Here is a 17798-nt window from a genome sequence, read left to right as displayed (position 1 = left end):
ATAATGTTTCAGTCTTTTTTTATGTTACTTTTTATTTGTTTTCTTAAAATTTCTTATTGTGGTTGGGTTCTGCCTTCAGTTTCCTTTTAGTGAGAAAAACAGTTCCTCCTGCCCTAACTCCATAATAAATAGAACAGCTCATAAACTGGGCTAACTTGGAGGCTTCCATGTGAAATCATACAGGACTTAGAAGGGAGTGCTAGAAAGGGAGGAGTCTGGTCTCCAAAACAAAGTTAGTCTTGAATAAGAAACTGGAAATATTAAACTTCTCTGTTTATAAGCAAAGTTTTGTGATAAGCAGGTAGCAGCCTTTTATTAGAGACTGAAATGTCAGTTCCTTCACAGAGTAAATTCTTTATATTAGATAGCCCTTTTTTGTACTTAATTTGCTACACCCTTCTAACATGATTTTTGAGGGGGTCTTTGTTTTATTAAGGCATATTCTGCTCATCTGTTACCCACCTTACTGTTACCAGTTAACCCAGTGAACGTAGTCTCAGTTTGCCAGGTCACTGAAGAAGGCCAACTGTGAAGTTCATCTGCAGAGCCGGTCCTGAACCACTGAGTATTTCTCTCACCATTTATGAAGAACATTTTGGGGGACATTTCATTTGGTAGAGATCTTCTTTTCTGTTTTTCTTGTTTAGAACCTGTCTGGCAGTATACTAATTTCTGCTTCAGAATTACTGCTCAGATTAATGTTGAATGGTCAGCATGCTACTATTGTTGTAGATGTTTAGGGCTGCTCACACCAAAACTGTATTTATGGATTATTTCAGAGTATTAAATTTATCCTTGTAGGTTTTATAATTTTTTTCTTTTGGGGAATTGTTTTAACAAGTTTAGGACCGATATTCTGTGACTAGCCCTCAGACTATCTTGTAGATAGAAAAATGTTTCTGTTTCTTTGTTGGTCTTTGAGTTATCCATCCATCTTTGTTATTCATAATTTGTATTTTTCAGTGATGACTGTATGTAGTAAACTTTTAAATTTACAGTGTAAAGCAATTACTGAACTTGAGTTATGACTTAGCTGTAGGTATTTATAACATTAATTGAGTTTCTGGCATATCAAAAATTGTTGCAGTATTTAAAAAGTTAAATCACAACTAATAAAGTTAGACATAGTATTGTATTTTTTTCTGTATAACTGAATTATTCTAACATATGCTGTTAGTCTGTAAAAATAGCAAACTTTCCAGATAAGCAGTAGTTATTGAAACCAAAAGCAGTTAAACATATTAAACTAGATATGAATTTAAAAGACTGTATTTCAGAAGACTACACTCAAATTTATGCATCATCTTTCCTTAAATTAGATAGACCTTAAAAATATAGGAAGTACATTATTGGAGTTTTTAATATGTACTGCTACTTTTTTTTTTGACTGATAAAGATTTGCAGTGTGGAACCTTCTATGCTTAATTCAAGTCTGACAGTACAGCACTGGACCAATTTGCATATGACACATCTTCGATAAGGCAGGATATTAATTTGCTACTTATTTAAAACTGTAATATAGAGACTGTAATTATTACATACAGAATGCTTATTTATATCTTTTTTAGTTTCTAGAATAGTGACATAGTCCTTGGGACTCCAAAAGTAGATTAAGAGAATATATTAAATATTTGTAAGTCATTTGCTGTTATCTTTCTATTCAGTTTTCTGTGTAGAAAACGTAGTAAATATTAAATATAAAGGTTCTCAATCCTTTGCCCTTTAAAATCTGCATATATGACTTAGTCTTTCAGTTTAGTTTTCTGTGAAAGCACATTATCATTTCAGTTTCTCGAATTCTCATAATAGTCATTAAATTTATGATATGTTTTCCTGTACTTTCTAATATTAAAAGGAACAAGGCAACAGTTGTAGCCTCTTGCTATTCTTGCATTTTTTTTTTTGAACTTTTTATTTTGTATTTAGGTATAACCGATTAACAATGTTGTGATAGTTTCAGGTGGACAGCGAAGGGACTCAGCTGTGCATATACATATATCCATTCTCTCCCAAACCCCCTTCCCATCCAGGCTGTCACATTCAAGCTTCTTATTGGTTATCCATTTTAAATATAGCATATCTTGTGCATCTTTTTTGAATTGCTTTCCTATTATATACTTTATCAGAGGTTATAAATATTAGGCTTTTAAAAATGTAATTTGGTTGTAGCTTTGTGTGTAGAAAGTTAATTTGAAATAATTAGATCATTTATCAGAATATCCTAATCCATTTGATTGTATTTTAATGAAAAAATACAAATGATCTCTTAAAATGTGAATGTAAACCAAAGTACTTCTCCCTGAAAGTCTTTAGTAGTTATTTAAAATACTGTGATTGTCTTGGTGCAGTGTATATAAAAACAAGGATTTTCTAATTTGCTGATGTTCTTTTTCTTTAATTTCTAAAATTAACTGCATTTAGATGTGAAAACACTTTCATGTTGGTATTAAGCTCTGAAGTTTAGGAACTGTAAATGAACAGATGAACTACAAAATGGTTTCGTATGTATCATACAAGTGAAAAATGAAGACTAAAATTTGAAAATGTCTTCAAGACATGTTGGAAAATCATAATTGAGTTTTTTGAACCTATTTTGGAAAAAAATTCAAACTTGCCAAAAAGTTGCAAGAATAGTGTAGTGAACTCCTGATAAATTAATCAGTTAGCATGTTACCACATTTGCTTTTTCTCCCTTCCCACTTTCTGTCCTTCATTCCTTTTTTCTTTTATCCACTTGACATTTTTTGAGTGTTATTGAGATATAATTGACAAATAAAATTGTAAGATATTTAAAGTGTACAATGTGATTTGATATTTGTATGCATTGTGAATGCATGATTCCCCTCACCAAGTTTAATACATCCGTCACCCCACATGTTTACATTTGTGTGTGTGTGTGTGTGAGAATGTTTAACTTCTCTTCTCTTAGCAAATTTAATTTATATAATACCATGTTTTCAGCTATAGTCATCATGTGTCACACATTAGATCCTCGGACTTGATTCATCTTACAACTTGAAGTTTGTACCTCTGTCAGCCTATTTCCTCCACACCCTAGCCGCCACTACTTTTTCCTTTTTAAAGAGTATATAGTGCATTGTCTTTTAGGACATGAATCACATACTCCTGTCCATCACTGTTATTATTTGTAGAAGTGACTTTCTTAGCATCTCCTTGAGCATAGTTTGTCAGCTTTCATTTAACTTACATATAAGTTTTCTTCTTGAAAAATGAAAAAGACCCAGTGTAAATGTTGAAATATTTAAGTTTAACAGAATCTTAAATATTTGTTTAGCTAAATTAAGAGGAGTGAAAATTTGGAGACATTTTGGTTATGAAGAGGAACATTTTATAAGGGGTTTGTATTCAATCCTGAGAATTTATTTGTGCCATTAAAACTTATTTGAATGACTTTCTAATTGTGGACCAAAGAAACTTTTTAGAACTTGACATATGTATGTACCAAATTTGGACTCAAAATACATATAAAATGTTTCAAATTAATATGGCATATATTAGAGAATTATTTGGAGGGGGGAAGATGCTAATTTTAGCCATTTTTTGTTTTGACTTAGGAAGCTCTGGAGGAATATGTGAAAAAAGTAAGCTCTATTCAGATGGTAAGAAGAAGTCTTTAAACACTGGAATTATTACTGTTCAGAACTATGGGTCTCATGTACCCCCCAAAGTCTCTCACATTACGTTTGCTCATGAAGTTGGACATAACTTTGGATCTCCAGTAAGTATTGCCTAATTATTAGGTTTTTTTCAGGTTGCTGGTCTTTCATGTTGTGTAATTTTTGTTGATACTGTTTACAGTGAAAACAAGTCCATGAGAATGCTTAGTTTTTATATGTCAAAACACAGTAATGTACTTGACCGTAGTCCTGAAAAGGAAGAAAATAGAATGCTTGTAATTAAAATAAGAAAATAAGCACAACAGTGCCAGAATTACATGAAGGCAGGAATTTTGTCTCTTCTCATTCACTCCTGACCTTGAAACAGTGCCTGGTACAAGATTCATTCAAATATTTATTGAGTGAGAATCACTTTTCATTGTTTAAAGTTTCCATTGTTTGAATGTTAGCAAATTGTGGATTTTTTGCTTGGTTTCTATTAAAGCATTATTGGGGTTTACTAGATTTGTCTTTTTCCACTTAGACTGTTATTTTAAAATCTTTCAGTATTAAAACTTGATAACATGAGTAAAAGTAGAGAAAAATAGTACAACAATCTTATGCTCATCATACAGGACAGAGGTCAACAAACATTTTCTGTAAAGGGTCTACTAATAAACTAGGTTTGTAGGGCAACATTTGGTCTCTGTTGCATGTTTTTCTTTATTTTGTTATTGTTTATGATCTTTTAAACTTGGAAAAACCATTCTTAACTTAGGCCATATGAAAACAGGCTGTGGGCTGCTATTTGCTGACCTCTGATTCCAGTTCAGCGATCATCAAGATTTTGCCACATCTTTCTGTGTTTCCTTTTCTTTGTGAGGTTTTAGAAACAAAGTCATTCACCCTTCTATATTTCAGTGTGCATTTCTTAAAAAATGAGACATTTTCTTCCATAACCACAACATGGCTATGATACCTGACAAAATGAGTAATTCTTTGGTATTATTTAATACCCTGGGGCTTCCCTGGTGGTTCAGAAGGTAGAGAATCTGCCTGCAGTGGAGGAGACCTGGGTTTGATCCCTGGGTCAGGAAGATTCCCTGGAGAAGGGAATGTCTACTCACTTCAGTATTCTTGCTTGGAGAATTCCATGGGCAGAGGAGCCTGGCGGGCTACAAAGAGTCAGACACGACTGAGAGACTAACACTTTTACTTTCACTTTTTCAATATATGGTCTATTGTATTGATTTTAAAGTGAACTGAAGATTAATATACATGGAAGTACAAAATACTGAAAGGTATTCTGTTTGTGATTTTGGTGGGGCTTATTAAAATTACAAGTTTGGGAAATTTTCATTTGAAAACTGTATAAATTCACTTGTACTTACCACTTGTAAAAATGGGAATTTTTAAGTTTAGAAAAAAATTGAATTCTAATAGCTTAAAATTCTCAAGCTCTTACTTAATGTTTCCACAGTTCGTAAAATGTAAGTGTCCTCTCATTAAGTTGCGAGTCTTTCTTTTCTAATTCCAATCAGGAATGGATGGATAAAGTATTTAAAGTGCGTCTAATCTCTCTACCTCTTGGCTGCTTTTGTGATTTGTTCTTAAAAAAGAGTAATTGAAATTTTAAAGATGAGCAGGGAACTCTTTCTCATGGTTAACTTGTATTTTCAAGGTCAGTTAAATGTCCTCTACTCTCCCAGTCAACTTCATCTAACCCTTACCAGGGGAATTGTAGTGTCTTTCCAACTACTCTTCAGTTTGTTAGTCTAGGACTTCTCAACCTCTCAAAGTCTAATGTGCATACAAATTACTGAGGATCTCACATATAGCTTCCGTTTTAGTGGGCCTTTGGTGGGTCTTAGTGTCTGTGTTTCTAAGACTCCCATGTGATGCTGCTGCTGCTGATCTGTGGATCACACTTGGAGTAGGATATACAGTATATTCTCTTTGCACTTCCCATCTAATTTGTCTTCTAATTGGTTGCCAGGGAGGTGTTTTTTAATACGTTGATGTAATATTACTTATTACTTATTGTTGAATGTATAAATTGGTTCACATTTTTTTGCTTACCTTGTTATCTTTTCCTGTCATACCAGACTACTTCTAGTGATTCTGTCATCCTCAAATACACCTCATTCCTTTGTGTATATTGTTCATGATACTGTATATAGAGTACACATGATACTATACTGTAGATAGCAGATGCTTAGTAAATTTGTTTTCAGTAATTTAATATTGAGATCGGCCAGACCATGAACTCCTGAGCCTGTCTTCTTTGACATTTTTGTCTAAAATCTGTCTTTATGTCTTCTGTCATATATCTGTACTATGTCAATGTTACTTTCTGTCTGAGTGGTTCACTGTATTGTATATATTTGTTTATGTGAAAGTCACTTAGTCTTGTCTCTTTGTGACCCCATGGACTGTAACCCTTCAGGCTCCTTTGTCCATGGAATTCTCCGGGTCAGAATACTGTAACGGGTAGCTGTTGCCTTCTCCAGGAGATCTTTCCAACCTAGGGATTGAACTCAGGTCTCGCACATTGCAGGCAGATTCTTTACGATCTGAACCACAAGGGAATCTATCCTAAATGTTCACACACCTGTTGTTAACAGTTTATAAACATTGTTGTTGGAAATTGCAATCAAGAGGCAAGTTCCTGTCTCCCAGTATGAAAGTCTTTATGTATTTACTCTCAGCAGATTAATCTTTGTCTAGGTATGTGCATGCTAAGTCACTTCAGTTGTGTCTGACTCTTTGCGACCCTATGGACTGTAGCCCACCAGACTTCTCTGTCCATGGGATTTTCAAGGGAAGAATACTGAAGTGAGTTGCCGTTTCCTCCTCCAGGGGATCTTCCCAACCCAGGGATCAAACCCATGTCTCTTATGTCTCCTGCACTGGCCACGCAGGTTCTTTACCACTAGCCCACCTGGGAAGCCCTTGTCTAGGTATAGTTCTAGTCATTCTGATCATGTCACTTCTGCTTACAACCCTACATCCAATACCAGTTGATATTGCTAATACAGTTTCCTTAACTTAGTATTTATAGGGTTTTCCATAATTTGGGGCTAAGTATGTTTTCTGTGTTATTTCCTCTTCCCTGTCAAATTAAGTCATTTAAAAATGTATACTTCTGCCAAGAAGCCAATTCCTTCCCATCTCTGCCTGTTGAAATCTTGATCCATGTTGCTATATAATGTAAATTAATATGGCCCTTTTGTTAGGCAGTTTGGCAGTATGTATCAACATCTTTAAAGTGTTTGACCTTTTAATGCAGTAACTCTACCTTTGGGAACCCAACTAAAAGAAGTAATTGCAGAATGTGTCAAAGATTCATGTGAATTAAAAATAAAAAATAAAAAAAGGTATCCATTGCAATTAGACCTTCACTGATTTTTTTTCTTTATGAGACAGTGGCCCCTAAAAGAGCAAATTATCTTTCCTTTTCACAGGCTAAAATAATGGTAAGGTCTAGTCTAAAGGAGAGTCCTCAAGCTTCCATTGTTATTCTGACGAGAAAATTACATCTAATCAGATGACCTGAAAACCCTATTTTACTTCCTGTTTATGTAACTTTATATTCTTTTTGACAGCATGATTCTGGAACAGAGTGCACTCCAGGAGAATCTAAGAATTTAGGACAGAAAGAAAATGGCAATTACATCATGTATGCAAGAGCAACATCTGGGGACAAACTTAACAACAATAAATTCTCACTCTGTAGTATTAGAAATATAAGTCAAGTTCTTGAGAAGAAGAGAAACAACTGTTTTGTTGGTATGTATATTTTCCCAGCATTTTAATATGAATATTTTCAAACATTCAGAAAACTGGAAAGAATTAAATAGCAAACATCTGTATATCCACCACTACCACCTGTATATTTTACAGTTGTTGGCACTTTAATACATTTGCTGTATCACACAGGGGGCTTCCCTGGTGGCTCAGATGGTAAAGAATCTGTCTGCAATGCAGGAGGCCAGGTTTGATCCCTGGGTCGGGAAGATCCCCTAGAGAAGGGAAGGGCTACCCACTCCAGTATTCTTGCCTGGAGAGTTCCATATTCAGAGGAGGAGCCAGGCAGGCTATAGTCCATGGGGTCACAAAGAGCTGGACACAACTGAACAACTAACACTTACCACATGTGTATCAATCTATTCATCTATCAATCCATGTTTTATTGTTATTTTAATTTAAAGTGGATTTGGGATATCAGGTTACTTCAGTCTAAGCCCTTTAGCCTATATTTTTTACATAAGTGAAATACACAAATCAACTCTACCATTTGATGAGCTTTGACAAATACGTCTCCCTGTGTAACCTAAGCACCTGTCAAAATGTACAACATTTCTATCACCTGAGAAAGTTCTCTCATTTCCTTTCCCCATCAGTCTCTGCACCTGTCCCATAATAAATGGATTTATTTCTCCATAGATAAATTTTGCTTGTTTTCATATAAGTGGAATCATACAGTTTGCATTCTTTTGTGGAAGGCTGCTTTCACTCATCATACTATTTTGAAGTTCATTATTAGTGTTTTGTACCTTTTTTTTTTTTTGGCTGGGTAGAAGTACATTATCTGAATTTATCACAGTTTACTTATCCTCTCTCCTGTTGAATGAATACCTGGACTTTTCAGGTTTGGGCTATTATGAATAAAGTTGCTATGAATTTTTTTCTTACTGTAGTAAAATATATATAACATAGAGTTTATATTTAAACTAGTTTTAAGTGTACCATTCATTGGCATTAAGTACATTTACCATTTGTACAACCATCGCCGCTTTTCCATTTTCAAACTTTTTAAATGTAACCTCTATTCTGTTTTGTGTCTCTGCGACTTTGCCTATTCTAGGAACCTCATATTTGTGGGATTATGCTTTTTTATCTGATTTATTTCACTTAGCATAGTATTTCCAAGATTCACATAAGCTACAGCATGTATCACAATGCCATTCATTTTTATGGCAGAATAATACTCTGTTTTAGGGATATACTACATTTTGTCTCTCCATTGATCTGTTTTGCCTCTCTTGAGGCGTTTAATATGTTCTAAATACCCCACCTTGTATTACATTTTTGGGAATCCTTCTATTTTATAAGATTTTAAGTTACTTGAGGGGAAACACTGAGGCCTGCTCACATTGCACATAAACAGCACTCTATGGCACCAAAGGAAAAAGAACTGAAGAAGTTTTATGGCTTTTTGTTTTTTTAGCTGCATTTTTTGTTTTGACATAAAACTGATATAACACTATGCCCTTTTGTTTTTAATTGAAATTTATATTGCAATAATTTAGATTCCCATGCAGTTGTAAGAAATAATGGAGATTCCATATTCCTTCTCTCAGTTTCCCTCAATGGGAACATCTTGCAAAACTGTGTAGTACAGTGTTGCATACAACAAGGATATTGACATTGATAAGCAGTCCACCGATCTTATTTGGGTTTCCCTAGTTTTTCATATTTTCATCTCTGTGTGTGTTTAGTTCTATACAGTTTTACCATGTGTAGGTTTACGTGTCCATCACCATAGCCATGATTAAGAACGGTTTCATTGGGACTTCCCTGGTGGCTCAGACAGTAAAGAATCTGCCTGCAATGTAGGTGACCTGGGTTCAATCCCTGGGTCAGGGAGATCCCCTGGAGAAGGGAATGGCTACCAACCCCAGTATTCTTGCCTGGAGAATTTCATGTTCAGAGGAGCCTGGTGGGCTACAGTCCATGGGATCACGAAGAGTCAGACATGACTGAGTGACTAACACTTTCACTTTGGCTGTCTAGTGATTGGGACCACATGCTCCTAATGCAGGGGGCATGGGTTTGATCCTTGGTCGGGGAACTAGGATCCCATATGCCACATGGTGTGGCATAAAAAAAAAGAACAATTCCATTACCACTGTTTTATAACCTTAAAAAGCAACCTCCTCCTTCCTGCCTTTTTCACCTGCCCCACAAAATCATTCTCCATTTCTAAAATTTTGTCACTTCAAAAATGTTCAATAAATGGAATCATACAAAATGTAACTTTTGGGGATTTTTCACTTGATGTGATTGCTTGGAAATTAATCCAGATTTTTACCTGTGTCATTAGTTCGTTTTTATCGTAGGTAGTATGTGTGTACCTCAGTTCATTCAACCATTTTTCTGTTAAAGAATATTTGGGTTAACTTCAGTTTTGGGCTGTTCTGAATAAAGCAGCTATAAACAGGCCTGTCATGTGAATATAGGTTTCAGATGCCTCCAAATTGAACTGATGGATTAATATAGCAGCTGTTTGTTTTTATTTATGTTTTTATGTTTTGGCAGAAACTGCCAAACTGTTCAGAAGGCTGTACTATTTTACATTCCCAGCAGCAGTGTATGAGTCGTCTAATTTCTCTCTATCCTTGTCAGCTTTTGATATTTTTTATTTTATCCACTGTGACATGTGTATAGTGTTAATTCATTATGGCTTTACTTTGTATTTTTACGATGACTAATGATGTTGAGTATCATGTGGTTTTTTGCCATCTGTATATCTTCTTTGGTCAAATGTCCGTGTTTCTTGGCCACTGAGGGTTGTGGTTTTTTTTTTTTTTTCTGTTGAGTTTTGAGGGTTCTTTATGTAGTTCAGCTGCTAGTCACTTGTCACATATCGGTCTGCATGTATTTTCTTCCTTTTTGTAGCTTGTCTTTTCATCCTCTTCACAGTCTTTCCCAGAGCAAAACTTAAATTTTAAGAAGATTCAAAGTCAATTTTTACTTTTATTGATTGACTTTTTCTTATAAAACCTTCATTTTCTTTTGAAAGGACAGATTAAAATTACATTGATATTATCATTTTTGTTATTATTATTCTCAGTGGTAGAAGTGACATCTGGATTCTTCATTTGTAAACTGGAGTTTTGCAACAAGCTTTCTGATTATTGAAACTTTCTGATTGAAAATGACTTTAAAAATTATGAACCTATTTGTCTTTCTCTGTCTGGCTTCACTTAATAAATATGATGATCTCTAGGTCTATCCACGTTGCTGCAAATGGCATTATTTCATTCTTTTTTTTTATGTCAGTAATATTCCTGTGTCTGTGTGTTTGTGTGTACACCACATCTTCTTTATCCATTCATCTATTCATGAACATTTAGGTTGCTTCTATGTCTTGGTATTGTAAATACTGCTTCTTTGGACATTGGGGTGCCTGTATTGTTTCAAATGAGAGTTTTCTCCAGATAGATGCCCAGCAGTGGGATCGCAAGATTATGTGGTTTTAGTTTTTTAAGGAAACTACATACTGTTCTCCAGAGTGGCTGCACCAGTCTACATTTACATCAACAGTGTAGTAAGTTTCTTTTTTCTCCACATCTTCTCCAGCATTTAGTATTTGTAGACTTTTAAATAATGACCATTCTGACTGGTGTGAGGTGATACCTCATTGTAGTTTTGATTTGCATTTCTCTAATAATTAGAAATGTGTGTGCATGCTCAGTTGCTTTAATCATGTCTGACTCTCTGTGACCTTAAGAAATGTAAGCCACCAGGCTCCTCTGTCCATGGGATTCTCCAAGCAAGAATACTGGAGTGGGTTGCCATGCTTCCTCCAGCGGATCTTCCCCACTCAGGGACTGAACACAAAGTCTCCTGCATTTCCTGAATTGAACGTGGATTCTTTACCCACTGAGCCACCTGGGAAGCCCAGTAATTAGCAATATTGAGCATCTTTTCATGTACCTGTTGGCCATCTGTATGTCTTCGCTGGAGAAATGTCTGTTTAGGTCTTCTGCTTAGGTTTTGATTTGGTTGGCTGTTTGATACTGAGCTGCATGACCTGTTTGTATATTTTAGAAATTAAACCCTTGTTGGTACCATCATTTGCAAATATTTTTCTCCCAGTCTGCAGGTTATCTTTTCATTTTGTTTATGGTTCCCTTTGCTATGCAAAAGATTTTAAAGTTTAATTAGGTCCATTTGTTTGTTTTTGTTTTTATTTCCATTGCTCCAGGAGATGGATCCAAAAAAAAATGCTGCTTCAGTTTATGTCAAAGAGTGTTCTGCCAGTGTTTTCCTTTAAGAGTTTTATAGTATCTGGTCTTATATTTAGATGTTTAATCCATTTTATTTTTGTGTATGTGTTAGAGAATGTTCTAATTTCTTTCTTTTACATGTAGATGTCCAGTTTTCCCAGCACCACTTACTGAAGAGACCATCTTTTCTCCATTGTGTATTCTTGCCTCCTTTTTCATAGATTAATTGACCATAAGTGCATAGGTTTATTTTGGGGCTTTCTATACTGTTCCATTGATCTGTATGTCTGTTTTTGTGCCAGCACCCTACTATTTTGATTACTGTACCTTCCTAGTATAGACAAATGTCAGAGAAAGACCAATATCATATGATACTACTTGTATGTGGAATCTAAAAAAAGAATACAAATGAACTTATTTATAAGGTTGAAATAGACTTACAGACATAGAAAACAAACTTAGAGTTACCAAAAGGGACAGCAAGGACAAGGGGTGAGGGGGAGAGACAAATTAGAGGCTTGAGAGTAACATATGCGTGTACTATATATAAAATAGGTAAACAAAGATCTACTGTATAGCAGAGGAAGCTATACTTACTATCTTGTATTAACATACAATGGAAAAGATTCTGAAAAATAAATACATACAGACACACACATATGACCTTCCCTGGTGACTCAGTTGGTAGAGAATCTGCCTGCAATGCAGGAGACTCCAGTACTCTTGCCTGGAGAATTCCATGGACAGAGGAGCCTGGCAGGCTGCAGTCTATGGGGTTACAGAGAGTCCAGCATGACTGAGCAGCTGACACTGTCACTTTTATACCTATATGTATTACTGAATCATTTTGTTGTACACTTGAAACTAACACAATATTATAAAATAACTACTTCAATTAAAAAAAAACTAAATAATATTTACCATAAGATAGAAAAAACGAGCACATTGCTTTTTAGTATTATGGGAAAGAAATTTGTTTCTTAAATTACAGTGAAATATGTACCTGTTACAATTTTTGTATTTTAAGCAACATCTTTTCCCTTGTTTTAAGCCGTTAGCAAAGAGGTAATTGGAAGTATTGTTTCTGTATGAGACACAAATGAATGTGTAATGAATATTATATGTGTGGTTTTCTGACTTTTTCAATTTTTCCTTTTCTCCTAAATTACATGTCACGTGAATTGTAAGATGATTATTGCTAAACTTTAGAAAAATCATTATTATTTACTTAATATATATGTGCATGTGCATGATTCTAGTTTTAGAAAAGAAGAGAGATGGTATAAAGTGAAGGAAAGGAGAAATTCCCTGGCATCCAATGGTTAAGACTCAGCACTTTCACTGCTATGGCCCAGGTTTGGCCCCTGGTTGGGGAGCTAAGATCCCCACATGGCCAGAAAAAGAGAGAGAGAAAGGGATGGAGCTTCAGTTAGCCCTAAAATTTCCTTTAATGTTTGATGTGGCCAAGGATAAGAATGAAATTTCTGAATATAAAGCTAAGGTCTCTATAGAGTATTTTTGATTCAGATGTACCTTGTTTTGGGTTCCTGTGCTTGAGGTATGTTCCCTTCCACTTACTCAGCTTTCAGTTTGAAGTCTGTGTTACAACTGTTTCCCACACTGATTTGGTGCAGCAGAAACAGCACCAGACTTTAGACCTATGAGACCCTGATTTAGTCTTGTGTTTTGCCCATACTGGGGCATATGGTTTCCAGGAAGTCCCAAGCTCTCTGAAAGTTAGTTTTCTTTTCTCTAAAATGAAGACATTTGATTCTTTTCATTTCTCTGCAGATGCTGAAGTTCTGTGATTTTTATGTTCTTATTAAGAGTAGCATTCTTATTCCAATTTCAAACTTTACTAACAAAATCAAAGAACTTTAAAAAAAGACCCTGAAAGTCTCTCTGAAATTACTCACTATGCTTAGACCAGACAATCTAACCTTAATGAACCAAGATTTGACCCACTAATGTTAGACTCTGTGGAAATACAAAAGATATAAATAATACATGGTTCTTCCCTTAAGGAGTTTGGTCTAGCTGACAATCAAAACTAATGTACATTAAAAAAACTACTAGTTGACTAGGATACAGTCAGCCAAATAGAATGTGGGAAATTCCATAGGACACAATGACCCAATTTCTTTAACAACTAATAGTGTAAAAACAAGAGAGGAGGGAATCTGCTATCTATTAAAAGAACTTAAGATACATTTAAAGCAGCTATGGGGAGAGAGGAGAAAGCATGTGTGAAACTTGGTTCAAATAAACTGATGTAAAGAGGTAGTTGAAGCAAATTAAACATAGATTGGCTATTAGATGCTATTAAGCATACTGTTAGTTTTTTTTAGAAGTGATAATGGTATTATGGTTAGATTTAAAAAAGAAAAACTCTTTATCTATTAGATTCATCCTGGTAGATGAATTTGTAAGAGCAGATGAATAGGTTAGATGCAGTTGTTTACCGCATATCGTTGATAGTTGTTAAAGCTAAGTGATTGGTTCATAGGAGTTCATTGTGCTTACTTTTTTTACTACTTCTCTGTATGTTTGAAATTTTCTAACAGAAAAGGTTTGATTTTTTTTCTGGTTGATGAAGCACTGACTTACTTGGTAGTTATGTACTATAAATAGTACAGTCATTGTTCAATAAAGCTCAGTGTGGCATGGCCTAAATAGAGTACTGTCACTTCTGGAAGGGACTTTAGAACGGAACATCAGGTCAAATTCCCTCACTGCACAGATTGAGAAACTGAAGCCCCCGAATGGGAAGTGACTTGCCTAAGGCCACATTGCTAGTTAGTGACTGAGCCCCTGTTATAATTAGATCTCTTAATTTCCGGATTCTTAGTTTGTTCTACTTAATCTTCCAAGTTTTCCTTTCTCCTTTTTTAAATGATGCTTTAAAGAGTTTGTGAATTTGAGATAAAATAAGTGTCGCATACAGTGCTTACTTTGTCTTATTCATTCTCTTCAGAATCTGGCCAGCCTATTTGTGGAAATGGGATGGTAGAACAAGGTGAAGAATGTGATTGTGGTTATAGTGACCAGTGTAAAGACGAGTGCTGCTACGATGCGAATCAGCCAGAGGGGAAAAAATGCAAGCTGAAACCTGGAAAGCAGTGCAGGTACCTTGTTAATTCCAGTAACATTAATGTTCCTATGAAGTCACTTGAGTGGAGTTCGTGAAAGTTTCTCAGACATGTCTGACTCTTTGCGACCCCATGGACTATACAGTCCATTCTCCAGGCTAGAATACTGGAGTGGGTGGCTGTTCCCCTTCTCCAGTGGATCTCCCAACCCAGGGATTGAACCCAGGTCTCCCAAATTGCAGGCAGATTCTTCATCAGCTGAGCCACCAGGGAAACCCAAGAATACTGGAGTGGGTAGCCTATCCCTTCTCCAGGGAATCTTCCTGACCCAGGAATTGAAATGGGGTTGCCTGCATTGCAGGCTGATTTTTTTACCAGCTGAGCTACCAGGGAGGCCTGAAGGTAGTTATGTCATATTTAAAACCAGATTAAAAAAGAAGAAAATCAATTAAGAGATGTATGTGGTTTTGGAACTTTGTTATTTGTTTTATTTTTCTGGAATAGGATTATTTAGTGCACCTTTGCTGGCAGATTGAGCTACTTATAATTACAATTTGTGTGGTGGGTGTTAAAGACATGCAGAGGATGCTCAGTTCAGTTCAGTCTCTTCTTGGTCATGCCCGACTCTTTGCGACCCCATGAACCGCAGCACGCCAGGCCTCCCTGTCCATCACCAACTCCTGGAGTCCACCCAAACCCATGTCCATTGAGTCAGTGATGCCATCCAACCATCTCACCCTCAGTCATCCCCTTCTCCTGCCCTCAATCTTTGCCAGCATCAGGGTCTTTTCAAATGAGTCAGCTCTTTGCATCAGGTGGCCAAAGTACTGAAGTTTCAACTTCAACATCAGTTGAAAGACGTTTCATTTCCTTCCAATGAAAACTCAGGACTGATCTCCTTTAGGATGGACTGGTTGGATCTCCTTGCAGTCCAAGGGACTCTCAAGAGTCTTCTTTAACACCACAGTTCAAAAGCATCAATTCTTCAGCACTCAGCTTTTTTTATAGTCCAACTCTAGCATCCATACATGATCACTGGAAAAACCATAGCCTTGACAAGATGGACCTTTGCTGACAAAGTAATGTCTCTGCTTTTTAATATGCTGTTTAGGTTGGTCATAACTTTCCTTCCAAGGAGTAAACGTCTTTTAATTTTGTGGCTGCAATCACCATCTGCAGTGATTTTGGAGCCCCCCAAAATAAAGTCAGCCACTGTTTCCACTGTTTGCCCATCTATTTGCCATGAAGTGATGGGATGGGATGCCATGATCTTCGTTTTCTGAATGTTGAGCTTTAAGCCAACCTTTTCACTTTCCCCTTTCACTTTCATCAAGCAGCTCTTTAGTTCTTCACTTTCTGCCATAAGGGTGGTGTCATCTGCATATCTGAGGTTACTGATATTTCTCCCAGCAATCTTGATTCCAGCTTGTGCTTCCTCCAGCCCAGCATTTCTCATGATGTACTCTGCATATAAGTTAAATAAGCAGCTCAATAAAATACATATTGTTTAGTTCATAATATTAAAAATGTGACTTTCATCAGTATTTTTAGAATTTTAGCTTTAAATATTTAGGTAATATGGATTCCATACATTCTTGTAACTTAGTGTCATACAATTTATTTCACTTCTCAAATGATTCTGGTAGTGATAAATATAAGCAATAGAATATTGTTTTTGCAGTACTTTTAAAATAGATGTTCTGTGTATCCTAATTTGTTTTTAATGTGTAAATGTGACAAAAAATGATAAATTGACTAATGTGTGATATATCTATGAAAAACTGATGACTTACCTAGTATTTAACCCATTTTCCATTGTAACCTTTTACTAAAGGCAAATAGAATAAGAATGCTGAATATAGTATGCCTTCATTATAAAAACAAGATTCTTCATCATTTTTCTGTGATTATTAGAATGTTAAAATTTAGTAACCTCTTGTTCCAGTAAGAGTTGTATAACAGTAACATACTTAACATTTAAAAGATAATACTTACGATTTAAAAATTAAGACTGTATCTATTGTATAGGAAATGTCCTAGTGATTTTCTTTACTCAACTCAGTACTTCTTTTAGTCCAAGTCAAGGTCCCTGTTGTACAGCACAGTGTGCATTCAAGTCAAAAACTGAAAAGTGTCGGGATGATTCAGACTGTGCAAAAGAAGGAATATGTAATGGCATCACAGCTCTCTGCCCAGCCTCTGATCCTAAACCGAACTTCACAGACTGTAATAGGCATACACAAGTGTGCATTAATGGGGTAAGCATTTGATTTGTTTTTCACTTAATTTTATGAAACCTTTTTCAGAATAATTGTTTCTTGACACTTAAAGCCTCACAGTTAAAGTAATTCATCTCAGTCCCAGTTTCAGCATCCGTATCTATTTCCCCACAAAGCTGTTGACTGCGTTATGTGGCATAAGTGCCTGGTGGCATTCGGTTTGTTATTGACTTGTCTTTCAACTTTCTACTGCATGTGTTTGATACTCTAGAGAAAAATAGTTATGTAACTAGGCATGTAACTTTGTACTGCTTTTAAGTTTTATAAATTAATATTTTAATACCCTAAATAAAAGGACTCTTGATTATTTCCTGTGCCTTTGAAGCCTTTAAAGCTTTCTTGGCTAAACAGTCACTTTCCTCTACGTGAGGAGCTTTTCATTTTCCTCTTCTTATAAAGGAACAGTAATAACCAACATAAAGTTGGTGTTCATCTAATCGCCTCTGTTTCTGTTTTGTCTAGATCTTTGTTAACATTTTTTTAAGATTTACTATCTTATTTGCACTTGCTCTTTTTAAGATGTGTTTATATGGTCCGTTTCTGATTCTAATCTGTACTCCCACCACCTCTTGTATTTTTACTTAGTTATTTTAGTATTGGAGGCATCTGTCTGTTACTGGGAACAAGAGGTTTGACTGTATAGTGATTAAATAATTGGTCTTTTATTTTTCTTTCAGCAATGTGCAGGTTCTATCTGTGAGAAACATGGCTTGGAGGAGTGTACCTGTGCCAGTTCTGATGGCAAAGATGATAAGGAATTATGCCATGTCTGCTGTATGAAGAAGAGTAAGGCTTTGA

General features: G+C 35.5%; 1 protein-coding gene across 1 annotated transcript in view; it reads left to right on the top strand.

Annotated features, from left to right (window-relative positions):
• ADAM10 (ADAM metallopeptidase domain 10) overlaps window positions 1-17798 on the top strand; it is a 136778-nt gene that overhangs the window by 104589 nt on the left and 14391 nt on the right. The window contains exons 9-13 of the mRNA XM_018054271.1: window positions 3576-3739; window positions 7223-7406; window positions 14607-14757; window positions 16796-16979; window positions 17678-17786. Of these exons, the coding sequence (XP_017909760.1) occupies window positions 3576-3739; window positions 7223-7406; window positions 14607-14757; window positions 16796-16979; window positions 17678-17786 (792 nt within the window). The remainder of the gene's footprint in view (window positions 1-3575; window positions 3740-7222; window positions 7407-14606; window positions 14758-16795; window positions 16980-17677; window positions 17787-17798) is intronic.

Source organism: Capra hircus, chromosome 10 (assembly GCF_001704415.2).
Source record: "Capra hircus breed San Clemente chromosome 10, ASM170441v1, whole genome shotgun sequence".
NCBI lineage: Eukaryota > Metazoa > Chordata > Mammalia > Artiodactyla > Bovidae > Capra > Capra hircus.
Note: the sequence above shows the minus strand (reverse complement) of the source record. Positions and strands in the feature narration are given on the sequence as shown.